The 25,936-nt window shown below is 49.4% G+C and overlaps 2 protein-coding genes across 2 annotated transcripts in view; one reads left to right on the top strand and one right to left on the bottom strand.

Annotated features, from left to right (window-relative positions):
• The window catches only part of LOC144152669 (uncharacterized), a 539,910-nt gene that overhangs the window by 11,947 nt on the left and 502,027 nt on the right, over positions 1-25,936 (top strand). The window lies entirely within an intron of this gene.
• The window catches only part of Ss (aryl hydrocarbon receptor spineless), a 160,725-nt gene that overhangs the window by 8,087 nt on the left and 126,702 nt on the right, over positions 1-25,936 (bottom strand). The window contains exons 5-11 of the mRNA XM_077683628.1: positions 23,936-24,071; positions 15,576-15,649; positions 9,969-10,156; positions 8,532-8,638; positions 4,295-4,436; positions 3,342-3,938; positions 2,183-2,615 (exon numbers count right to left, since the gene is read on the bottom strand). Of these exons, the coding sequence (XP_077539754.1) occupies positions 2,183-2,615; positions 3,342-3,938; positions 4,295-4,436; positions 8,532-8,638; positions 9,969-10,156; positions 15,576-15,649; positions 23,936-24,071 (1,677 nt within the window). The remainder of the gene's footprint in view (positions 1-2,182; positions 2,616-3,341; positions 3,939-4,294; positions 4,437-8,531; positions 8,639-9,968; positions 10,157-15,575; positions 15,650-23,935; positions 24,072-25,936) is intronic.

Below are 25,936 nucleotides of genomic sequence, written 5' to 3'. Positions count from 1 at the left end.
AAGCAACGGCTAGTGTGAGGAAGAACCGTAATTTTAGTGGCCATTTTGTACGGCTAGCCGATCTCGGCTCCCGTTATGACTGTCCGCTTGTATACCCCGCTGCGTTGCCATCGTCTACATCCCGCACTCCTACCTTGAACATTTTTAAAACCATCGCGCAGCTACCCGAGATTCACGTCGTCTGGACCCCTAATTACCGTCTGTCGACGGTACACTGAAGTGGCACACGCCGCTTCCTGCACGTGCATACACCGGGCCATTACCCAAGAAGGAACGGACCCACTTCTCCAGTATTCATACGTCCTGGCACATTAGTATAGGATTGGCAGAAGAAAATTACCACCACCTCATCCTCGGTTAGCCAGACAACAAGCACCACTCTTCGGTGTGCAGACAAATTTCTATCCCCACACCGCAGCACCCTCCTCCATTCTATCTACCCCACTCAGTATCCCTCCCTTTGCAATTTCTGTCCCACACCCGGTACCCTGTACCACCAGATATGGGAGTGCCAACAAACTTCAAACCTACCCCGATACCCTCCCGCTCTTAAGACCAGTGGATTGTTATAGTCCAAAGCCGATCCGGGCTTTAGACATCGGCAAGTCTACGTATAAAGAGGGTCTGGACGAAAGGTTGTAGCCTGGGAATCCAGTAATGGGGCTGACCTCCACCGGGCAAGTGCCCTAATATCAGCGCTTACGCTCATCAATAAATATTTGACCCCCCCCCCCCCCCTCTCTCTCTCTCTCTCTCTCTCTCTCTCTCTCTCTCTCTCTCTCTCTCTCTCTCTCTCTCTCTCTCTCTCTCTCTCTCTCTCTCTCTCTCTCCCCCCCCCCTTCAGTCGAATGCCATGGCGCCTAGTTCAAGCATATTGTATGTTCATGATAGCATAAAATACGTTCCCTACTGAATAAGCATGCTGGTGATTGCTATTTACAACTGCCTCCACAAGCCATTAACGGTGCTGAAGTTTTATACACAAATACAGCCACCAATTTACGCAATCACGAAGGTCGGCGAAACAGAGCGATTGCATCATTATATCGACAGCGTCGCACGGGGGCATGCGTGCCCGCATTATTATGTCACACGATCACGAATGGGCAGATATTGTCAGCCCACCCCTCGCCATAATCGTCCGCCAAAAGCTATTGGACAACCCCGCCGCCTTCCGGCTGTTCGCCCCGTTTCTTTGTGTGCAGGCGTCCTTTATTCGGTCTCTTCCTCTGAATTGTCGAAACGGGGCGCCTGATCGGTTGCGCAGTGGCATCGACTTGTCAACCGCGCCTGACCGTGGTTTCTTTTGTTAGGCCTCCAACCAATGGTGGAACTGTCTCCTCGCGCAGGGTCTATAATCCGGCATATCATTGCTGCAGTAACCGTGTTTGTGCACCCTCCGATCTCTGCAAATTCTCAACTAGTCTTATTCGTGACACAAACTACCTAAAACGAAAACAAAATTGTAAGGTTTAACTTGATTATTGAGTTAATTAATATATACAAGGGCCGACGGACGTTGAGACCGTTCTCGACGTATCTGTATTATGATAGCGGACAAAAGCAGAATTCGTCTACGGATGTAGTGTCATGATTTGTTTTTGTGTCCAGACCCCGTAAATAGACACTCGACATAGCGGGAGTATTCCGAGAAATCCGGTTACGTTTTCAGAGCAACAAGTAGCAGTCCTTGGGAGGTATGTCTGGTGCTACGGCTTTACAGTCTCACAGAAAGTGTACGGGACATGCGGAGTAGGATGACGATGATCGAACCGCTACTGTATGCAGTGTTCACCCCGAAGGACTGAGCAAAGCCACTGAGCTCGAAATATTTCTCGCAGAGTCCATCGTGAGGTCAGATGGCCGTTACTATTTTGACATCTGTGCGGGTGTATAATTCGAATGACCTTTGACCTTCGCGTACTTTCATGAGTTCATTTCACAAACTGCGTGCACCGCAGTGGAAGCTACATTATTGACAACAATCCACCCGCAGCGGCGTGTCTAACTCACCGTGACACTGATTTGCGGCAGTCGCTTGAGAAGCGACAATGGGCGTTGGGTCAGCCACCATATACATATAATTGCCACGATAAACAAGTATTGTTGAGAACAATTTAGCATCCGCAGTGCTGCACGCAGCTTGTGAAGTGTACTATAGTGTCAAGTCGCGCTTCCTCACCTCAGGAACCATCTCGTGCGTGTACGTGGGGGCCGCGGCGTAAGGCGCGGGCGCAACCCGCGCCCCGACGGGGCTCGAGCTGTTGTGTGGCGAGGTGGTCTTGGGCGCCGACGCGAGGCCGCCCCACTTGCAGGTCGGGTCCGCTGCCGACGCGCCCGAAGGGTGCGGTGACGTGTGGGAGGGCGCGGGGGGTGGAGGGGGAGGGGGTGCGCCCCACATGAGCACGCTCTGCCTTGTGACGTCCTCCTTGGGGGCGGAGGCCTTGGCCGGCCTGAGCAGGCAGTCCGAGAGGCTGCCGAAGCCCAGCTGCCGGTCGGGCAGGACGGCGCCGTACGGGTCGCAGCACGAGGCCTTGGGCGCCTGGACGCCGTTGTACTTGTCCAGCTGGCACGGGTACAGCTTGTCGTCCTTCTGCTCCTGGTAAGGCGTGTACCTGCGCGCAGGCACGTCAACGTAAGCCACCGCCCAGTAGTGAGCACGCTTACCAGAGCCTGCACGAACACTGTCACTCGTCGCTGTTCGAACTTTCTCTGAGCTTGTACTATGGATTTCATCCCCCTAGCTGAGAACAGCACTGTATTAAAGTGGTGTAATGGTGTGATGGTGGTGGTGTAATGGTGTGATGCATCATACGGTCACATCGTTCTCTCTGGGCGCGGTAAGGTTAATTTCTTCGTTTCTTTGTGGTATACATATGATGAAGGTAAGTCCTAAGCTTTCGACCGTATTAGCTTTGTCTGGCCTACATTGTTTTACCCCGCACTAAATGTGCTTTGGAAAACTATAATCAGTGCTTCTTAAACCTATCTTCGAGGAATCATACCGTTAGGGAAGCCTAAGGATGCATGCACTGACCAGGTTAGGTGCTAGGCTATAAGCCGTTGAGCTGGGCCGTCCACACGTCAAAATCACACCCGAACAGTTGTTGTCGGGAACTGTCGTTACCACCCGTGCACTTTGGCAGAGCAGTTAGAACTTTAGCGTCCTTGGTTGTGACCAGCGAAACGACTGCCATCATCAAAAAGTAATCACAGACTGGGCCAGTTTCGAACCCGGCACCTAGGATGCCTCAGAAACAGGGGTGAAGAACCGTGTGGTAGAGCACTGCGTTATGACGGAGGCGCGTCTGCTCGCGCTCACGTAGCGCACATACACTTGCCTGGCGGTGTGGTCGAGGAATCCATTTCCGTACTGCGGGTACTCGGGCGCGTAGTAGCCGCTCAGGTGCCGGTAGTGGAGGAAGTTTTCGGGCGCCAGGAACCGCGAGTTGTCCAGGAACAGGTTCTGCGCCACGCCGTAGCCGTGAGGAAGGCTGCCATCACCAGCCGCGGCTGCTGCCGCCGCTGCCGCCGCGTACGGAGCAGCCGCCGCCGTCGCGTACATGTTGCCGTAGTCCTCGAGGTACGACGCGGGCGGCGGCGGGGGCGTGGGACCCTCGCCCGCTGAGGACGCCTTGCTCCTCTTGCCGCGGCTGAGGAGGTCGCGGATCTGCGACTTGTAGCGGCGGTTCCGCTGGCAGCGCAGGATGAAGTCGTTCTCCGAGATGAGTCCTCCGCCGGCGGCGTTTGTGGCGTTGCTGTTGCAGTTGGTGCCGCTGCCTCCGCCGCTTCCCGCGTTGCCTCCGCTGCTGCTGCCGGCGCTGTTTCGCTCGCTGCTCGTGGAAGAGCAACTACTGGACGTCGTGAGGCCGGCGTCCAGGTAGGTGACCTTGAAGTCCATCGTCCGCTTTCCCAGCAAGTCTCGGCCTTCCTCCTCCCTGCGAACGCAAACAAGCGCGCAAAGTTGCTAGTCACCCCTCAACATTTTTGACACGTTTAACAGTCCTAAAGCCAACGAGCTACGAAAACTCCGGAGGCCCTGTACGCCTCTAAAAGTAGTCATCGCTACAAAGCAAAATACTGCTCTCTTTCAATCGGTGCTGTCTGTTTATTTCCTATTCAAATTTCGGTGGTTTAACGCGCCGAAGGTCCACCTGAGCTCTGAGGCGCGCCGTAGTGGAGGGCTCCAGGTTAATTTAAACTACCTGCAGAAATCTTTAATTCTTAATATCCATTCGTGGCGAGACCCTGTGACGCGGAAATCAACCGTTGTAGGAAAATGAGGTGGGCTCACATGAGCGGTCTGTGCGTGCACAGGATGAAGTCCGGCTTGGAGTTCTTGTAGACGAGCCTGGCGCTCGTCTGCAGCCACTGCCACTTGCCGTCCTTGGTGGCCAGCCGGTAGGCGATCAGCCCCGATGCACCCGTCTTCAGCACTGCACACATGTAGGCGAGCGTGACTCGAGGGCTTTTCTTAACTGAGCTGTTGAAGCAGCTTGGTCCGGTGGCCTTCTCAAATAAAAAAAAAACAATAACAAAACAAACAAGCAAACAAAAAAAAAAAAAAAAACCTGCGACGCCTGTAAAGGGTGCACCGCCGCAGATAGGGTATTATAACAGCGAAGCTGGCTTTCGTAACTGCTCGAGTGCGAGCACAAGGAGCACATGCGCATGCGCACCCCTTACTATACAATTTTAAAGGTGATAGCCTTTTTTGGGCTACTAAAACGCAAAAGAAAATGGTGCAGCTTGCACTAGTGCAAGGCTGGAGAAACAGCGGAGCTGGGGCTCGACATAGCTTCCTCCCTCCTGGGATCCGCTGTCAGAGCAGGGCACCGACCTTCCGGCCTTTTAAAATCCGGCTAAACTTGGCCTCACCCCTGAACACTTAGTCAAGCCTAGCAAGAACATCGCTGAACCTTACAAAACTTAGCAATGCCTATAAAAACCTACCAAAACTTAGCAAAACCAAAAAAAAAAAAAGAAAGCTTGGTCGACCCCCAGTTCCCCTGTTTCTTCAGCATTGCACCACTAGTGCAAACTGCGGAAATTTTTTTTATTACACTTGAGTAGAGCTCCGTGAGCGGGTCAATAAACCATGCTTATGAGGCATCTGTCGAAAGGGGGCGCTGCTAAGACGAAGAGTTATCTGTCGGAAAGAAGAAAGCCTGATGCATAGTACGAGGGCAGGGACGGTAGGAGCCGTAGCAGCACCGGCGTTCCCTCTGACTCTCGTGCTCGTTGGTGAGCTATCGACATTAAGCTACAGCCTCTTAGCCTGTTTTATTGCCGAAATAATCGTGCGCCAATGCCGCGCTTTCCAACTGTCTTGCGCGAATACGCCACTGTAATAGCGGTCTGCCAGAGCTTTCTACAAAGTCATCAAGATAACCGCATCTTACTAACCGCTTACCGTCCGGTTCGCTTCTGTTTTCCCTCAGTCACGACGGGTGATTTGCGATCTATGGTCCCGAAGGCAAAATAAATGAACAGAAGAAGGGCATCCTTCTCAGTTTGTGTGTATTTTATTTAACACTGTTTTCTTTTCTAATTCCCTACATGTGGCAGCGCACGCTTGCAAGGTAATCAGAAGAAGCACCTAAAATATTGCCGGAACACCAGGAATACGACGCATTTCTGCTATACCACACAGCCTGGTTGCCCCTAAACCGTACCAAAGTTCCGCTAAACAAAACGTGCGCTCTCTGAACCGCGCGTCCCGAAATGCATCCTCGAAGTAATCGCTTCGTGTGCGCTAAACAGTTCCTTTTTTTTCTCTCTCTCTTCGCGCTAAATAAGATGTGCCTATACGAAGCAGCTCTCTGGGTGCATTCCTCTTTTTCAGTAAAGAGATGAGCATGTCAGGGAGACAAACGACGTCCTCGCTTGTCCTCGTACGGGTACGTATGCTGCAGTCTCCCTTCCGTTTGAACAAACCCAATATTCACGGAGCTCTGCGTTCGGAATTATTGCTCGCTTTTAGCTCTGCCCCGACTGTCTCATCACTGCCACCGGCCGAGTATTCCGCAGCCGCTCATCAGTGGCAGGGCAGTCGAAAAAACAAAAACGTTCGTTTCATGCACATACAGCACTACACAGCGTGTGCGACTCAGTACAGAACTCCCCGAAAGAGACGCGAACGATTCGTTGGTAGACGAGAGCCCGCCGTATCCGCCCGATGGCGAAAAAGACGCAGACTCAATGCGCCTCGCAACAAATTCGACGCGCGCACTCAACGACGAATGAAGATGAAGAGGGGGGAGCGGTGAAATGAAGCGGGAAACATAAAACGAGCTGCGCGTCGCTCGGCTTTCCGCGTTTCCCTGTCGAAACAGGAGCCACAACAACGGAAGTGTTCACCTTCCGCCGCGGCGAAAAGAAATCGGAACGCGTGGTCGCGTGTGAAGGGAAAGCGGGAGGGTGAAAAGGGGAGGCATTCGAGGAGGAATGGGGAAAACGAAACGCGCAACGTATCCCGCGAAATGCCGTTACGTGGAAACCGAAAGCGAAGAAAGAAACACGAGCAGTCGCTCGTTTTGGGGGCTGCTGCGAAAGCGATCAAGTAAGGCGGAAAGCGAGGGAGAAGGGCCTTAAGAATCGATTCGGCTCAGTCTGCAGAGTCGTTTCTGCCGCCAGGCACCGATACCTGATGCCGCTTTGCGGAAATAGGAAAAAGAAATGTTCGGTTTTGCCGCGGCGGAGTTCTCTCTCGATTTGTGCGCGCGATTATGCGTCGCTTCGTGTCCGCAGAAGCATTTCGCGTCGAGCAGGGAGAGGGCGCTCGCATTGCGAGTCCGCTTGGAAAGTAGAAGCAAAGCGGCAGAAAGCGACAGTCGAATGCTTAGGAGGCGCGACGGTTGAACGAACGGCAGATTTCGGCCCATTTGCCGAGCACGCGATACCTGCATCGGCACCGAGCGCGTAGGACTGACGTCAGCGCTCGTAAAACACCTAAAGGCTAAACACAGTCGAATCAGTGCACTTAAGCAGCTGTACTGAAGGCATTATAAGGAGAAAATGGAAATAATATCATTATTATTTAGAAATACGGTCAATATCATCAGTGATCATAGCAGGCGAAAAAAAAAGAACACAAACATCATAAAATATGATAGTCAGTCCTAAAATGCATAACAATACAGCGAGCAATAATAACGTATACTAACAGAGCGGTTTCATTTGTTGATTCTTTAAAAGCAACACATAGAAGTATAGAATGAATCGTACTGTAGAAAACTGCTAACTCAGGATTACAAAGTATACCGTGAACACAAAGGAACAGATGATGACCATAGTTTATACAAGTATACGCTTAGCACCAGGTGCTGAGTAGTGTTAAATAAAATTAAATTGGATGTATTTGTTTTTCCACGTGTTTTATAAATGTATTCATTGAAGTAGCGCTCGTCATTGGCAATATCGTTGCTGTACTGGTCTGCAACAGCAAGTACAGTATAGCCCACTTATAACGAACCAGATTTTAACAAAATCCGGATACAGCGAACAAATCTTCCCGTTACCATTTGCATACCGTTTATCTTAAGCGCAGAAAAATACGCGGACACAGAGGATAAGGACAAGCGTTTTTTTTTTTCTGCGCTTAAGATGAACGTTATGGAATACCAACTAGCCCGAACGCAAGCCCTTCATTTGCATACATAGATTTTATGTCCAGTTATAGAGAAAACGGTTATAACGAACTGCTTTACATTTCCCGATGTGTTCGTTATAACCGGGCTGGACTGTACTTGCGTTAAGTAAATCTTTAAATAGCTTTACTAGTTTTTTCCGCCGTCTCGTTACTGCGCATATTCCCCTTTTACATTACCCCTTCAGGCGTAGTCAGTCGGCTTGCCTATCCCTGATACCGGCGCAGGCTAGTTTATTATTATCGCATTGTTCGCTCACTGAGCAGCATGGAGAAAAGCGCACGACAAAGGAGAGCAGCGCAGCGTAATGATCAACACAAATATGCCAGATGGAGCACAGCACAGCGGAAGAAACAAACTTTACTACTTGCCTCCATAATAATTCGTAATAACAAACAGGTGGCAACTAAGCAGTAAGTACAAAATTAATAACTAAGCTCCGTTGACTAATTACGGAATTTGCGCATCCTTTCTTGAATAAAAAATTTTAATACAAACGCGACATTCGTGTTATAGCCTGTTGCTCCCTTGAAAACTGTATACACTCAGGTATCTTGAAGTCACTTATTTACACATCAAGCATGCACGGACACTTTTTGCACACAACCAAGTTGAAACTATTTTCGTGCTGTTTTAATAAAAACTAAATTTAGGGTGTGACACACCACTCTAATGTAAACATTGCTTGTCAAGCACGTCCAGCAGACGTGAGGGATTTCGAAAGGGCGGCGTGGTTGCTCTTTCATACGCCACGGAAACAGCGCCGTGGCTTAGGACTTTAGCAAGCACAAATCAGGGCAAATCAACTGGAGGCATAGTGAAAGGCGCTCTAAGACAGGCGGGAAAAAGGGAAAGCAAGGTGGGCACGTGACGAATACTCACGTTCTTGATGCGCGCTGGCCACGTAGGCGAGATCATCAAAATGGACCAGATCGTATCCGCCTTGGCTCATGAAGTCCGAGTCCGCGTAGCCCAATAACTGCTTGCCCCTGCGAAGGGTATGAACATTCATCGTAAAATCAGCAGTCACGTGGGCCTCGAAGCGTCGCGTTAGCTCCTTCCTCTGTCATCTGTCACATCTGTAATGGGTTTAAAGGGGCCCTGCACCACTTTTCTGAACTTTTTTTCTTCTAAATCCTAAATGTTTTCATAACGTAGTCAACAAATACGGTCATACTTAGAATAGGGGTCACAAAGTGCCTTAGCCAAAAATTACTGCTATGTGCTCATCAGGTAACTTGGAAAGCTGCTCAAAAACTTTTTTTTCTCTTTGCTAAGTCTTCGCGTTCTTTCAGCGCTCGAAATACGTCATTACAGCAATGTCGCGGCTATTGGCCGCTTCCTCTTTGTTGCAGCAGTAAACGCATTCCATAGCCGTTTTAGAAAAAAAGCCACAAAGCAAGGCACACACGGCAGGCGGACAGTTGTGCTGCGACGAGCAAATTACGCGCTGCCGCTCCGTGCTGTTGATAACGATAGCTTTGGCAATGCTTCCAGGCGCGAAGGAAAGAGTTAAGGCGTTTATCAGACATGTTGCAGAGTCCCTTGAAAGGGGTCAAGTCTGGAGCGTACGCACCGTATGAACGCTCAATTGAATACATTTTGAAACAAATTCGTACCCCTAAATGTTTACGGGTGGGCATTTTCTCGTCACTTCACCATATTACGTCGAAACGCCTTTATGGAAAAACTTAACTGCCGTGCAAAAATACTTTGCGCATGGCGCCACGGCTTTAAACCTGTCTGGCAAAGTCTCTACACCTCGCGTTATTGTTCATAAATTTAAACATCTACGACGCGTGAATGCGCGCGCTCAAAATGGCCGTAGCATTCGAACATTTCTTGGCACAACTAGGTTAGCTTACTTGTTTTGAAGGCGAAAACCCGGCGTACTATTCTGACGGCTACATTCTATATACACGTCCACCCGTTGAGAGAGCAGCCATGCTACTTTACCGTCCTCAGTCTATCTTAATCCACCTTTTCTATCTTGATCCACCGTAACTGCTTAGTTAATCCACCTCAATGATCATAATCCACTTTACTAACCAACCACTAACCAATCAATAATCAACGTCGGTAATCATTATTTGCCTCTCATACGCGGTCGGCCTTCTTTGGTTTGTTTCTGGCATTTCTCAGATTTTTGCACAGTACGCGTCGAGGCCGGGGTCATTGAAGGTCATCCTCCAGTGAGGCATTTAAGCATTTCGCCTTGTTGAGTATGTGGGCTCATTAGTGATTTATACAGGGCCCGTGTACGGAATGAAGTCATTTGCGCGCAGTATCACATTTGTTTTTCCAGGCGAGATTATATACCTCTGGTCCATGGACACTAGCGCCAGGTCGAGTTTGTGCTTGCTCTTGAACATGGACTCCTTCTGGGGCATCTCGAGCAACGAAGGCGGTCCGAACGGAGTGCACACTGCGAACAGCGCAAGCGGAGGGTCTTCCGTCTTGTGGTTCTGGCCCTGGAGGACGCGGATCTTGCCCTGGATATCCAGACGCTGCGAGGCGACGGGAGAGGAAGAAAAGAAACAAAATAGCGAAGTATTTGTAGCAGTGAATGTGGCGACAGTGTTGTCTGAAATGTTTGGAGGCGTTACACTTTTCCCCCTGAATGGTTACGTTCACACCAGCCACCTCTTTAGGCGCAGAAAGGAGGCCACAACAACCATTAATGTAAAATAATAATAACAATTAGCGCCCTGACCGTAAAGCACTTTAGTGGCGTGAAGGGGAGTTTGGTGAATTGGACTAAGTGCCAGTTATTTTGGCATGGCGAACTGTCAAGTATTCTAACAGCGGAGCTGTCCAGGGCTGGGCTTGACGACAGTCGGCCCTGGTATCGTGTTACCCGAGAGGAGGCTGTAGCCTGGCGGCAACTACAGACAAACACATACCCCCACCTCAACTTCCTGCACATCATACGCCCCACAATATATATCCACCGACATGCCCACAATGCAGCGAACATCCAACACTGTACCACACCACGTGGGCTTGCCAAAACACACCAGAAGGCCGCGCTGTGCAGTTCGGACCCTGAGGAACAGCGACAGTTGGTGGACCGGGCCCGCAGGACCGCAGCCGCCGCTGGGGCCCTAGACTGAGGGCTTCTCCCTCTTTCAAGCGCGAATCTTTTTTACTTGAATAAATGTTTCACCACCACCAGCACGCTCCCTCCGGAGAACGTTTCTCCGCACCGAAAATCGGTTCCCAAGTTTCAAAGTTTCAAGTTACAGCTATAGAAAAAAAACTGCGGTTGATTCCTCTGTCATGGGAATCGGTAAAGCACGAAAGTGAAATGCGCAGCGATATCTGCAGCTGAGCATGATTTGCTGGTAAGCGGCTGTCTTGTGGGTGGGCTTGGCGAGCGACGTCCTGCTGGCGGGTATATTTCGGCAAAGGTGTACTGGCGTCATTTCCGTGACGGATATGACGTCAGTGAAATCTTGGTGTATCGCAGCATGAAACACTTTCGTGTTAAAATATAAAACCTGAAAACGAACGACCCTAAGTATAACGTACTGTTTAGTACTAAAGGTTGCTTCCCCGCAAGAAGACCCTGTGTGCAGGGGTGCACCCTGTACAGGCCGCTTGCTTCATTGTACTGGCGTAACTTTCGTGAGGGATGACGTCAGTGAAATCTTGGTGTATCCGGAAATGAAAGTTTCGTGTTAAAATAGAGAAAGGTCCTAGTGCATTCATATTTTGACATGACGACTTTTATAGTACATTGTCCCTGAAAATGCCTTCTCAGCAGCGCATTTTGCTTAGAGGTGAGGCCGACTTTAATCTAATCAGTGTAGGCTTTGTTTTTGTAAGCTGGCTTTCCCGCAGTTTTTGTTGCGCAGTGAAGCGGAGTTTTATGCGCAGGGAGTATGATTACAGAAGAGGGCTCTAACTCTTGTGTTTTCGAAAATATCCCGTAAAATATTACACGAAAATTAGCCGCTAAGACTAATCTACCATTACGCCGAGTTTCATTTAATTGTCGTAATTACTTAGTTCAGAGTGACGTTATAAACTTTATAGTATTAATGTCGGCTGCCAATACATGGCCAGCTATGGAGGGATAATGTTTATAGAGAACGGCTGTAACTGTTGTTTTACCGGGACTATCCGGAACGGAATTATATATGACAATAAGCCACTAAGACGACTCTTACCATACGCACAAGAAACAAGCTTCATTTTTTTTAGCAACGTCATTTTCTTGCCTAGACAACAGAACTAGTGTTTCGCAGAATAAGGCAAGGATTCCTAACGCACCGCAAAAACGCTCGTCATTTCTTAAAGATAAGCTGTCTTGCGCTAGGTTCTGACCAAAATTGCGTTAATGAAAGGAGTCGAGTTAACAAAGAATCGCACGTGCTCACTACAGAGATAGTGCAAAATGCTGTGTAGCTGTCAATATAATAGACACATCTTGGAAAAATTATACTGAAATTGGCCGTAGAACGGCTCCACCATTACTCCGAGTCTCATTTGTTTGTCGTAATTGCTTAGTTTACGGTGAAGTTTCAAACGCTGCAGACTTCCCGTCTGCTGCGAGTACATGGGCGTCTACGGAGGGAGTATGGTTCTAAAAAACGGTTGTAACTCTTGTTTTATCGAAGCTACCCTGAAACCAATTATATTACTATAATTGACCGCAATTCTTTTTTTTTCTGTTCTCTAATTCCCAATGCGCTGTAATTTTGACCGTCATGGCACTTGTGTGTACTCTGGAGCTCCAAAATGTGCTTTTTTTTTTTTTTGCGAACCCTAAATTATGTGTGTGCCCTGCCACCCACCACCCCCCTCCGCCCTACGCAACACCCCGACAGGAGAAAATTTTAAGGAGAAATGAATGGTGATGTCTACTGGAGGCATTTCCCTGACCTCTTTTGCATCGCTGGCTGTTGACTTCCTTGGATGACAAAAGCTCCGGTTTAAATACGAGGACGCCCCTTCACCAAGCGCAGTTCGAAATTCTGTTGTTGTTTCTTTCTCTTGGTGGGAAGAGCACGACATTCTCCGAAGCACACTGGGTGCAGAAATGAGCGAAAAAACTTGTAATGGAGGTTCCAAGCAGTACAACTGAGTCGGAAGTTCCACGAAAGGGAAGAAGGTGACTGGTAAGAAAGTACACCGAAGTGCAGCCTCGTCGAAACAAACAATAAATGATGGGGCGCTCTTACGAAGACCGAGGTAGCTCTTCCCTTCTCTGTTCATCCGGGAAAAGCAAGAAAACAGTGTCGAAGGCAAGGAAGCCCTTTTCCCTCAACGCGCGCCGAGACGAAAAAGACTTATCGATAAATCATTAACCCACGCACCTGGACGCACAACCCCTCTCCCACTCTAGCGCACTCTCCCCCTCGTTGCTCCGTCATCTCGGTAGCCCTTCCTTCATTTTTTCTTTTTTCGGCCTTTCCTCTTCTTTCTCAGGGTTTCCCCCGCAGGGAAACGGACTCGTGACTCGGACGGGCTGCCCAGACGTGGCACAAACGCCGTTCATGGTGTACACTAAAGTATACGTCATTGGTGCGTGACAAACTTAAATTTTCACTTGCTTTGAAGGCGATACCCTTTCTTGGGCTACTCAAATGTGACACTTTTGACCTGTCTGTCTGTATGTCTGTTTGTCTCTCCCTCGATTGAACAGCCCGGTCAATATTGAAAGATTCCTTGACTGAGCAGGCTTTGAGGTGGCTCTGTCTCGCCCTGGCGGCTTTGAGGTGGCTATATTTTGATGGGATCCATTGCGCCGTTGCGATGGTTTCTGACTTCCGGCTTCAAAGCATTGGCCGTCAATTTATAGTACAGGCGCACCACCTCTCCGGTCGGACAAATATAACCTGTTGGGACCTTTTTCAGGGCACGTATAGAACACGTGGAGGGAGAAAACTAAACGAGAGCACACGAGCCCTGCATGGCGGCGGCGAGAGCCCGCGCTGATGGCGATCGGTAGAGTGCCATTTAGCGAGGTTCCCTACGCGCACTCCCGAGGTTGTGGCCTAGGAAGGGCCACGCATTTATGACGGCCGGCAATGGCTTCGCTCCTCTCCCACCTCATTTTCTATCGCTTCTGTTGCTCGCCCCGCGTTTTGGCGCATCGCTGACGGGAGCGCTGTGGTAAACGCGGGTGGTAACCTCGTGGCGTTGGTTTGATTACGTTCCTTTTTCCTTGCTGCAATGTTTCGGCCTCCCCGCGTGAAGTTTCGTGTTTATATTTTTGTAACGGGTGAATTTATTTGCGGCTGTGGCGTATTTGCTGACGTGTTCCTTCGCCCTTTTATTGCGTGAACAACATATAGACGAGGCATGTCGGCAAAATTTTCGCGTCGATCCGTCAGCACAGCAAACGACACATGTCGATCCACCAACAGAGCGAGCGGCAGAGTACAGAAGGAGAGAGTGGAGAGAGCTGCCTTCGCTACGCTGGCGACTGTTGCCAGGGAGACGTCAAGTGGAAGCACGGCTTACCGCCCGCCTCTGCCAACCCGCCGGTTAAATAGCACACCGTCTCCACGGGGCCTGTGAGTCTGGCATTTCAACCGTCATCAAGTGAATGCCAGGTCACGCAATCGACCCCGGTAACCAGCGGGTACATGATCTGCCCAGCGTGGCCCAAAGTATGGCCGTATTCTGAGTCTGTCCTCCACTCCTTATGTTTCGTCGACTCGGCTCAGGGGAGGATTCCGCAATGCTTTTACGTGCAAAAATCGCTTTTAAAGATCTCATCGGCTGGATGCTCGAGTGGAGGAGGAACTCAGAATACGAGGGATAATCACAGCCCCCACCCACGGGCTTAAACTTGGGCGCTCTGCGACCGACCCCAGAAAATGAAACGCGTCAAATAAGCGAAAGTAACATCGCCTATACAAATTTCTAGTTACCATACCGAAAACCGACGACCCGCGACCCAAAAGACTGTCTCAGGGAGCCCAAGTTATCATCAAAAAGCCCGATCTGGCTACGCCACTACAGATGATGCAACCGTAGCGTAGCGACCAGGACAGCCCGCCATCACAACCTTCAATCAAGTGCTACTCATGTGCGAGTGAAGGGAATCCTGACGTCTGTCACCTCGTTTCGGAGTTTTAAATCTTAAGTCGATCCGTGGCAAGCATGGGCCGGTGATGATGGTGCCAAACGAACATTCGAAGCGGCCACGGAATGGCGTCAAAGAGCCGTCTAACTCACTACGGAGTTTCGCCTGCGAGGCTTTCATAGTTAGCCACACTTAAGCACACTCAGCCTTTCCATTCCAAACTTAGCCTCCCGCCATCCCATTTAATAAATTATTTAACGACAACTAGTACTTCTGCCACCGCTTGTACGCGTTGTAAAATCGAGTCCGCAGCCAGTGCAGGGCGGCAAAAGAGCGAGGGATGGGAATGACGGCGACCAAATGCCCTTACTGATAGTCAACAAAGAGGAGCCGATGCTGCTGCTAAAGCGAGCAAACGTGAGCATTAAGGCTGTTAGAACAAAAAACACTGTTGGCACCGTGTGCGAGGAGCGTGCGAGAAACGCCGTGGTGCGGATATCTGAAGCCGGAGCAAGGCGTGCACGCCGCACCAAGCCTCAAATTGTGCGGAAGAGATGCTCGCATATTTTTAAATATTCACAAATAGATGCTCAATTAACTTTCTATTTTATTCAGCGACAATCCTTTGAAAGAATGGCTGTGTCTATAAGGACTGCGGGCGCTATCTGTGAAAAGGAAGCACTATCTAAATCAAATTTCAGTCCGCGGTATACCGATGTGACATTTTCGACATTTGTTGTAGCTAAAGGGAATAGGAAGATAGGGACAGCTCAACGGGATAACAACAGTCAGCCTTTTGGCTCGCACTGTCGTCCACATCCTGAATAGCAAGGACATTCAGCAGCGTTCGCTGGGACCACAAGCAGCCGCAGATATATAGAACTCACCAAGAAACCGGAAGTGTTGTCCAAAAGGCAGCGGAAGCGCACGGTGAAATTCCTATCCAAGTACTGCGCGTTCTCTGCAAAGAAGGAGAGAGAGAAATAGATGTTGTGCATAATTATGGAGTGAAGCCAATAAAAAAAGACACAGCGCACATATTTTCTTTCCACGGCTTCAAGCCTTTCAAGAATATTTAAGGTAACAGTACAACCAAGTCCGGGGAAGAACAACCAACGTGGCAAAGCAAATCGTTGTCATGCTTGTACATGTAGACAGAGTCTATCTCGCGATGACCTTACGTTAATCCTCACCTCGCTGCTACTTCCTGCTGTGTCTCTAAATCATGAAGAGTAAACACTCATTTTAGAGCGCCGGCATCGTCGATTGTCGCAAGATGAATAGCGTGTAGCCAGGTATCGTTAGGGAGTGCAGGCCCGAAAATACCTCTTCACCATGCGTGTTACCGTCGGCATGGGTTCGTGCAAACCCAATCTGGTGCTATGTGACTTGGTCAAGACATCAGCACTAGGTATTGAAATCCTTGTTGTGTGGAACGGAGTCCTACAGCCTAACTTTGCCCGAGCTGTTTCGTCAGTGTGGCGTTTGACAGTTCTGCTGCGCTGTGGCTTGCCACTTTGCCAACCTAGGCTTTGGAGGGCAACGCTTGAATTGTAAAATAACAAACTCCCTATTAAAATGTCCCGCAGTCCTGAGACTTTTGAGCAGACTTTTGTCCATTGTATACGGACACATCCCGGTCCTGAACAACCGCTCCGAAGTCCTGGCAAAGCCGCAATCAACGCCGACAGGGAGGGCAGGCAAAATAGGCGCTTTTGTGGAACGCGTGGAGGCCGCTCTCTTCCGTAGTGCAACGCCGGGGCTCGAGCTTGTTTCCGCCCGCCAAATCTGTTCCTCTTGCTTTTTCTGTCGGCTGTCCCGCGGCGCTCTCTCAGACTCTCGCGGCCTGCTTAGCCAGGTAGGCAGCGGAGGGGGGATGGGGCGCCCATTAACGTTTTCCCCTGTTATTTCTGGCTCCCCTCGGTCGCTCGTCTGGCCTGCATTATTCAATGCGTCAGCGCCGGGACCGCTGCTGGGTCCGCTACAACAACGAGCCGTACAACACCGCCCCCCTCCCTGCGGCGCCCGCCGGTATACAGTCCCCGCTGGGAAACAAAGAAACCGCTCGAGCGTTCAGGCAGGTGAAAGCGCGTTACCCCCACCACCCGCCCCTCCCTGCTTTTCTCCCCGTCTACCTGGGACGCCGTCGTGACGAACGGGATATATGCGAGCGCACGAGTGCGCGTGGCACGTGCGGGGAGGTAAGCCATGTGTCGTCTGCGCAGTATCCTGAGCTCCGAGCCGCATTCGTCGGAGCAGCAGGGCGTTTGCGTTTAATTGACCGGTATTAGGGCAATGCCGGTGTGGCGCTAAATTTGAAAATAGTTTTTTGTTTATTTTTGGAAACGTTTTCCGGATTAAGCGTTATCTTGATCATCAGTTACGACAATAACGGGACATAAGCTGGGGGATTGGCTTGTGCATTACGTTATCCTCTAGCCGCTTGTTAATGACGGCTTGTGATGCACGCCCAACTCCGCCGAAAAATTTGTTTCGAAGTCTGTCCACCTAGACTTTCTGCCGTCCGACGTGCTCTAAGCGGTCCTAGTGGCGAAGCCAAATAAGCATATAGTTTTGAATGGACGTCATGTAGAGGCTGTAGCCAGCTTAAATGTATATAAATCGTTCTGTATTAAAATATAAAATAAGAAATTATAAAAATATAAAATATAAACTGATTTTACCTGGTATACTTCCTACATCATCATTTATGGGTGTACCCACCACTGAAATATTTCTTACGTAAAAGCAAGGAAAATTATTCTCAGGCACACCTATCTACGCGAACTCGACGAATCACAGCGCACTAAATGTAAAAATGAAAGAGAGGGGCTCGGATGCAAGTCAATCGGCCCCGTGTTCCTTGGCCTCCCGGCCCCGCGTCGGCACGTGCTCCTTGTTAGCCCTATTCTTTGAGCTGTCCGTTCCGGGATCGATTCTCGGTGCCGACCCTAACGCCGCATTTATGGCCTTGTGGAAGAGGGAAACCGAAAGGGAGGAGAGCGGGAGGCGTTTCTTGCCGCACACGTTTAATGCTTATTTTTTTTTAGTCAGAGCGTTACGAATGCTTTACCTTAACATAAACTGGTTGTTCCCGGTGCTAGATCAGGCATCGCTATAGTGTCAAATGTCTGCGCACATAAAGGCATCGTGACACTAGCGGTGCAACTCTGTCGCCGGGCATAATCTCTGCACTGTCCACAACGTGAGCTTCAGTGTGGAGAGGTTCTATTCATGGTCATCGGGGAGATTAGATCGACTTCGCTGTGACTGAATGGGCCGCTGCCGAGGCATCTACAGGGTGCGTGCCCTGCCTGCCGTTGTTAGAAGCGGTACTGATTTCGGGATGATTCACGGCTTCTGCCCTCGTAACGGTGGTTTCAGTCGGAAGGGCGGCGCGTGTCGCCCTTCAGGACGTCTGCTGTCTGCAAGTAACGAGACCTGTGCTGACGTAATGATCAGCTTCTCAAAGTGAACAGGCAGGGGACGTCACGGGGTGTTTCCCTCCGAACTTTCGAGTAGCGAAATTCAGGCCAACTGGAGAAGTCCTTATTGTGCGGGCATCCCCAGCGAAAGGACCTTTCTTGTCCGACAAAAGCAAGCTGCGACACGCTACAGCATACCACACCACAAGTATTGTAGCGCTAGCGGGTGAAAGTAACAAAATGGGTAATTGGGTACAAGACTTTGTCAACAGCCACGGTGATTGGCGTGTCCGTGGCTGCGAATCTGAAGATCCCCGAACGGCCACACCGACGCACATCTTCAATGGGAACCGCCGATTTGGCGTTTTTGGCGACCTCTTTTGCGGTGAATCTATCATCGAGGCCATACACTATGGCTTTGCTGTGTGCAGCCTCGATGGCGATCTTAGCTGCAACAGAGGTTGCGCTGAGTCCTGCTGTTGCCCGAAGCGTTGTCGGGCAGTCAGTGGTAGAGGCCTACATGCGACGACGTTGCGTCCGGCGTTGCACCGGATGTCTACCTGCCCGGGAGTTCGAGCTAGAGCCGCGATCGTGCTTTCCTGGACTTCTCTGATGAAGGAGGGGCGCGATCCGATGGTCTCAATAGTACAGTGCCGAGCTCAGCCCGTCGCTTGGGGTGACCACCAAATTTTTACGCATGGCCTAGGCTGCTTGACAGAGTTTGGCTCGTGTACGATATAACAATCTTCCATGGCAAGGGTGTCGCTCTTTTCCAACGTATCCAACTAATCTGGAACTCTTCCGGTGTAGTATGTAGGGCTACCACACGGTGGTGGATTTGAAGCAGCAGGCGAACAGATGGCAACAAGAAAATTAAGTATTCTCGTGATTTCAAAGTAAAGTGTGGTCACTGCCGAATGATACGTCCATAGCTGAGAAAAAAACGTGCGCGACATTCGCTTTCCTCCTCCTATATTTACGGTACCCGACTGTCCTGAAAGTCAGGGACTTCGTGCGGGAACTGAATACACCCTCGATGTATCTGACGGGTAGAGTGCAACGAATCCTTTCAGACTGGAAGCGCTTACCGTTGCTGGGTAAACACATATGCCGAGTTGAATCGGTCGAGTGCCCACTAACCGGCCGTTAGCCGGTAGAGGGATGGCGCACCTCAAGGCGGGGAAAACGAAACCATAGAGTTCGGTGTGTCCAAGAGCATTAAAGGGGCACTGACACAAAAATTTTGCATCTTGTTTTTTTCGTTGCGATAAGTAGCTAGTGACCTACTTATAACCTGTAGAAACCTCATTTGCTTCAGCGTGCGACGGTTGTTTAATTAGAGGCATTTTCAATGCGGCCAGTCGCAGTTTCGGTTTCAGCGAGTGCCGCGAAACGATGGATTTTGTGGATTTTGTGTGAACAAAGCTGACCACGTGACCGTCGGAGGGATATCACAGAGCAGAGCCGCCGTAGCACTGTCGAATCCCCATCGACGGCAGTTTCTGCGAATGCCCCCACGTACTGATCTCGTGAGGCGCTTAATTAGAAAGCGACCGTGGATGTGACGCAGGCGCTGTGAGTGCAAATGCTACCGCGGCTAAAGAACGACGCGCGAAGCTCGAGACGGTGGGCGGCAAGACGCGCGCTGGGAGCAGCCGGCCGGTCTGCCTACAGGTCCGCCTACACTACAGATGTGTTCGGCTCAGCACTGCGGCGGATATTCGAGTGCCGCTCTCGTAAGCGGTGCAGATGACATTTTCTAATGCAACCCGCCATCGCATCATTAACTCCTTTCTCATGTAAGCCACCATGGTCGGGACTTGGGGACAATTTCGTGCAGCGGTAACAAGCTATCACTCGAGCTACCTGCGCCGGCCTGGGCCACTTCGCGGCCGTGGCCGCCGCCTGCACAGCGACCGTGCGGCTAGCTCAGTGAGCGTTTCGTGCCTCCGGCGCGTTTTCGCATCTAATGGTAATAAACAGTAATAGAAACAGAGTGCCTGGAATCGCTCTAGAACTTTGGTCGCGGCCAACTGCCCGATGAGCTGACGAAATCACGGCGCCTCCGCCGCCAACGATCGGGTCGTTCGTTCTCGAGAGCAGAAGCTCCGCCCTCTGGCCCTCCGATTGGAGCGGCGAGCCGGGCGAGCCGGCGGAAAACGCCGGTAGTGCGGAAGCGGCAAACACAAACTCGTGACGTGTTTGGATGTTGTTTATTTACAATTGCGCGTGGTGCTCTGCTGGCTGCTAGGTTGCGTTTCGCACACTTCAAAATTGATTTTAAATATGTTCTAGGCTGTATTCGGTGCTGATATTTTGCAGATGATGTATATGTGTTCCCACCAATCTATCTCCGAAGTTATCTCGCCTTCAAAATTTTGTGTCAGTGCCCCTTTAAAGGCTGGATTCGTAACCGGCAGCGGAGATGGCGAAGAGGTATAGGGAGCTGTAGACCATGGAAGGGGGAGAGCCCTATTTGATTTATGATGTTAATGAGGTTGTTACTCGGAGCAGATTTCGTCGGAGGAGCAGAGGGTCGGTTCCCCCCGCACGGAACTGTGGCCGAGAGAGCGAGAGGGCCGATCGCGCGCTCGTGACCAGGCAGTCACGGTCGCCAAGGGGAAAGAGGAGCGCGTAAGGGCCGGTAATGGGAACGGTAAACTGGGGAGTTGGGATAGCGGGCCGCGCGGTTGTTCGGTGGAAGGGCGCGGCAGCAAACCAGTGTCGGCAGGATGCTTTCAGCGCCCGGTGGTGACCCACCGACCGACCGAGCTGACCGAAAGCGCAAATAGGCAGAACATAAACTGGAGTGCTGCAGCCCCCCACCCTGCAGGCACGGACTGTGGCCGCACTCTGCGGGAATCGCGTGACCAGCGGTCGACGTAGGAACGATATGAGGGAAGGAAATGGACTACATGTATTCTGAAACTCATGAATGAAACGATCCAGGCGCAAATAAATAAGCAAGGGTGGATAATCGAGAAAGAAGAGTGGTTAAAGATAGCCCAGCGTCGCGAATGGGCGCTAGAGCAGGTCCCGACTAACCGCTTTACTTTATTTCTCTCTTTCAAATCTGTGATCCCTGCGCGGAGGGGAGACGACCTGCAGCCCGCCCGTCCTCCCATCCATTCCCACTGACTAGAGGGCTATCCATATCCCGGTGATGCCAATCTGGGGGATGAAAGGTATATAAACCCAAGGAGGAAGGCTACGTGTTTTCCTTATATAGGACTGTTTTACTCTTCGCGTCTCCTCCGTTCCGTGATTGTCTGAGCGCAGTTTTGGTTTTTGGGTGCGTTGCCCTTTCCGCGGCAAGAATACACGCGTCGAAAGTGCGTGGGCTTTCGCTCCCGTCTCTCTCTAGCTGTCTCGCTCGCAAATGGGGATGAAAGCCATCCAGGTGCGCCGACCAGTCTGCGGCCCCGTTCAGTGACGTGGCCGACCCGCGATTGCTTCACTCATTCGGCGTGACGTCATCATCCTGTGTGGTTTGATAGACGTACCCTTCTCCCTCTGCATGGCGCGTTGTGTATGCGCCTTTAGTGAAACATTGCCAAGAACCGTCCACAGCTCGGACGTATGAGTGGTATTAGCGAATGGTTTAATCAGTGCTGGTCGACATTGATGCCACGGAGGCCCTAATGTAATGAAAGTACGCGAAATGCAGGGAAGCGCGTGCTGTGTGGGTACAGTCATGTAGGCACATTTTTAGCGGCGTGACAGAGCAGCTGTCAGGGCGGAATATTGCAAGTAATTGTACTGTCGTGAATTGGGCTCAAAAAAAAAAATTAGAGAAAGATATAACGCCAGGCTTAGGCTGCTGTCGCAATTGTCGGAATATCTTTAAATAGTGATTTCATTTGACGTTTCAGCCAACCGAACTGCGTTAAACGCCGTTTTTTTACGTCCATTTCTCAAGATATGGCTGTTAGGTCGGTATACTCTGAACATAACACTACAAACCATTACACATGATAAAAAGAACGCGTGTAAACTCAATTCCTCCTGAAATCAAACAGTCCTTCACGACGGGCTCCTTTTGCCGAGGAACCAAAAAATACCTAATTACTGAGCTAACTACACCATGTTACATGTAGCGTTAATTAGTAAATTGAAATTGGCTCTTTTTTTACTTTCTGCTTGTTTCACACTGCTTTGTTGAGTTGTATGTTATGTGTATAATTACAGTGTCGCTGCTCGTATTGTGTAAGTGCAGATGTACACAACATCTAACGAAAACCTTGTTTTATATATGGCTTAGTGATACTCTTATAATTATTACAGACTTGTTCTTTGTTTTCGTTTTTTTTTAATTGTATAAAGTGTTTTCGTTCCCTTTGTTGACGTTACTACTTCGTACTTACACATTGTATATAAACTTTGTCATAACGCCCACCGTCTGCTGCAAATTCTGCATCATTTAATTCACGATGTGCTAGGAGGTCCCCCCGACAGTTCTTACTCTGGGACCTCCTCATGTATTCCGCTTATTTGTTCATCTTATCTGTACGTTTACCCTTCAATAAACTACAAACTTCAAGAAAAATACGCGTATCATTTGTGAGCGCCCCTCTCCATTTCTTTTTTCCAGAATAATTTTGGCATCATCTGCCTATAATATTTGGCTGTTAATGCACTAACCCTAACGCTGACAAAGAAGTAAAAAAAAACTGTGGTTGATTCCTCTACCATAGGAATCAGTAAAACACGAAAGTGAAATGGGCAGCGAAATCTGCAGCTCAGCATGATTTGCGGGTCGGCGGCTCTCTTGTGGGTGTGGTTGGTCAGCGACGTCTTGCTGGCGGGTCGCTTTGGCAAAGGTGTACTGGCGTCGTTTCCGTGACGAATATGACGTCAGTGAAATCGTGGGGTATCGCGGATAAAACACTTTCGTTTCAAAACCCGAAAACGAACAACCCTAAGCATAACCTATATAAATAAATAAATAAATAAATAAATAAATAAATAAATAAATAAATAAATAAATAAATAAATAAATAAATAAATAAATAAATAAATAAATAAATAAATAAATAAATAAATAAATAAATAAATAAATAAATAAATAAATAAATAAATAAATAAATAAATAAATAAATAAATAAATAAATAAATAAATAAATAAATAAATAAATAAATAAAATAACCTAGTCTTCAAGGGTTGCTTCCCCGCAAGAAGACCCTGTGTGCAGGGATGCACCCTTTACAGGCCTCTTGCTTTGTTGTATTTGCGTCGCTTCCGTGACGGATATGACGTCAGCGAAATCTTCGTGTATCTGGGAATGAAACACTTTCGTGTTAAAAAACAGACGGGGTGCATTCCGCCCGCTATTTTTAAGGTTGTTTACAAACACTACATATGTAAAATGTAAGCTTATAGGCGACAGGGTGGATGACTAGTTCGTCGGTCATCATTTTACGACATTCACGCCCGCACGCACGCATTCACGCACATGTTGACAACCATATCGCGATTTCAAACAACAGAGAACAACTAGTCTTGCGACCGTGATAGCCTGTAGCAGCTCATTTCCTTGCCAAATATCTCTGCATGCTAGAAGATTGCGCAGGCTAAGGCCGAGTTTTTTTATTCGAAAGTTTGCCCTGCAGCGTAATAGATGTATGCATTGACAGAAACACGAACAAGTTAGTTTCGTGTTCAGGAGTTGTCGGTGACACGATCCATGCACCCAGCGTTGTAGGTCAGGAGGGCTGCTCAGACTGTTGTCGCAACTGTCATAATATCTTTAAATAATGACCTCATTTGACGTTTCAACTGGTAGTCTGAACATAGCCTAAGTTGTTCGCTGTGCTATGCTCACCGGGTAATAGCGCCTCCTGGAGGGAGATGGCGCTGCGGTCGGAAGGCAGCTGGGAGTTCCACAGTAAGAATCGCTGCAGCTCCTCGCGGTCCTCGGAGTGGACCAGCTCGTAGACGCTCTGGTGGCAGATGTCTGACTGTCAGAGGACAGGGGAACATTGGGACAGGAAGGGACGAAAAAAAGAAACATATTTTAATCAAATGCATACGAGAACACCTCGCTGGTGTGTTCTATAGATGTTATTCACTGAAAAGTTTAGCTGTCGATTTCTTCGCTTGGCAACACTGGAAGCGGCCACAGACATGGCTGAAGCGCCACTGACATGGCGCGGCTTGTACCACTGCGCCCGAACGCCGCAGAAAAAGAAACACCAGCGTGCGTCGTCTGCTCCGTTTCAACACGATTCTGAACGGTTGTGTCAACAGAGATGTTATTAATAGCACTCACATTGGAGTCGAGGCATTACTTCGCGTTCGGTGGGGTGACTGCAGTTTGGAACGTCCAACTCACATCATGGGCATAGCACGAACAAGTACCGTCGTCCCGCGGAGCCCAACGTAACCAGTGACGGCGCACACATGGCTGCCTGCATGCGTGCCTCGCCAGTGAATGCAGCCTATAGCTTTGTTATATTGTCACTTCAGAAAAAAATATTGTGCCGAAGCGACATATTTGTGTCAAGCATATAAATGCTGAATAACGCAGTAACATATGGGCATCCCTATCCAGCTTAGTAACACATAAAGGAAGCGTCTTATATACAACATAACGTAAAGGAAGCGTCTTATATAGAGTGGACGGATGTGTTAGCGCATTCGTCCATTTTCGCCAGTGCGTTTAGTTGCAAAAAAATGTTTCAAAAGCATGTATACAGGCTATGGAATGGTCTCAGTGTATACAAAAACAGAAAAAAATAAAACAAACATAAGAACGCGCAAGAATGTACGTGAGATTAGGTATCGACATGTCGCGCTGACGATGGTGTTACTTGCTAGAGCAAATAACCCGTTAGAGCGCAAGCCAGAAAAAACGGCCGCGTATCTGCTCCTTTTGTTGCAGCTGTCGAGAAAAGACGATAGTCTTTGTCGACATTGGCCTAGTAAATGCCTCCCTTCGCTTTCCTTCCCACCTCCCATGTTGTTCCTCTTGCTTCGCGCTCATCCCAAGGTAAACACGCTAAAAGTTTGCTAAGTCAATTTAAATTTACCGCGTTCCACTGCTCCAGGCCGGGTGCCTCGATGTCCGTGCGCCATACGGTGGAGACGCGCGTGAATGGAGGCACCCTACTTCAATGTTTATAGAACCACATTGTCCTACTCCCCGGGCGTTCCAAGCAGAACGTGGAACCTATCTAGCGGAACCTTTCGTAACTGTTGCTGCTTGATTTCTTAAAATGCCGCTATACTGGCGCAGGCGGCAGCAGGCGAAAGAATGATTGTTTTTTCTGCAGTGTATGTAGTATTTCATTTCGCAGAAATCAAGCATCTATGAATTCTTTTTATGAAGGAACACTGCAAATATATTTGATGTAGTTATGTTTTTTTGTCTTGTATTTGCGTAAAGTATGAACGTTGACAACCGAACTGAGACGTTTACATTTGGCTGTGAGTAAGGACTGTTGCGCAGATTTCGTTTCACTTTGGCCGGCTGGCTGAATGGAGTCACAGACAGACAGACAGACAGACAGACGGACAGACGGACAGACGGACAGGCAGACAGGCAGACAGGCAGACGGACGGACGGACGGACGGACGGACGGACGGACGGACGGACGGACAGACGGACAGACGGATAGACCAAAATTTCTGGGTTTATGAGCCCAAGAAAGACTATTGTCTTTAAAAATTGCAGGGCTTTCCTTGAGGTCTATCGCAATCAGGACTTTGTATCAAGTATTACCACGCAGTTCCTCCCTCTAACAGAAAGCCTTTGTTTCACATAATCCTCTTCAACCTCGACAACCTTTGCGTTAATTTATACATACTTGCCCGCTGCCAAATA

This window comes from Haemaphysalis longicornis, unplaced genomic scaffold, assembly GCF_048455015.1.
Source record: "Haemaphysalis longicornis isolate Haplotype H1 unplaced genomic scaffold, Haemaphysalis longicornis Haplotype H1 scaffold_9, whole genome shotgun sequence".
Lineage (NCBI taxonomy): Eukaryota > Metazoa > Arthropoda > Arachnida > Ixodida > Ixodidae > Haemaphysalis > Haemaphysalis longicornis.
The sequence above is the reverse complement of the archived record's forward strand: the minus strand, read 5'-3'. Positions and strand labels throughout refer to the sequence as shown.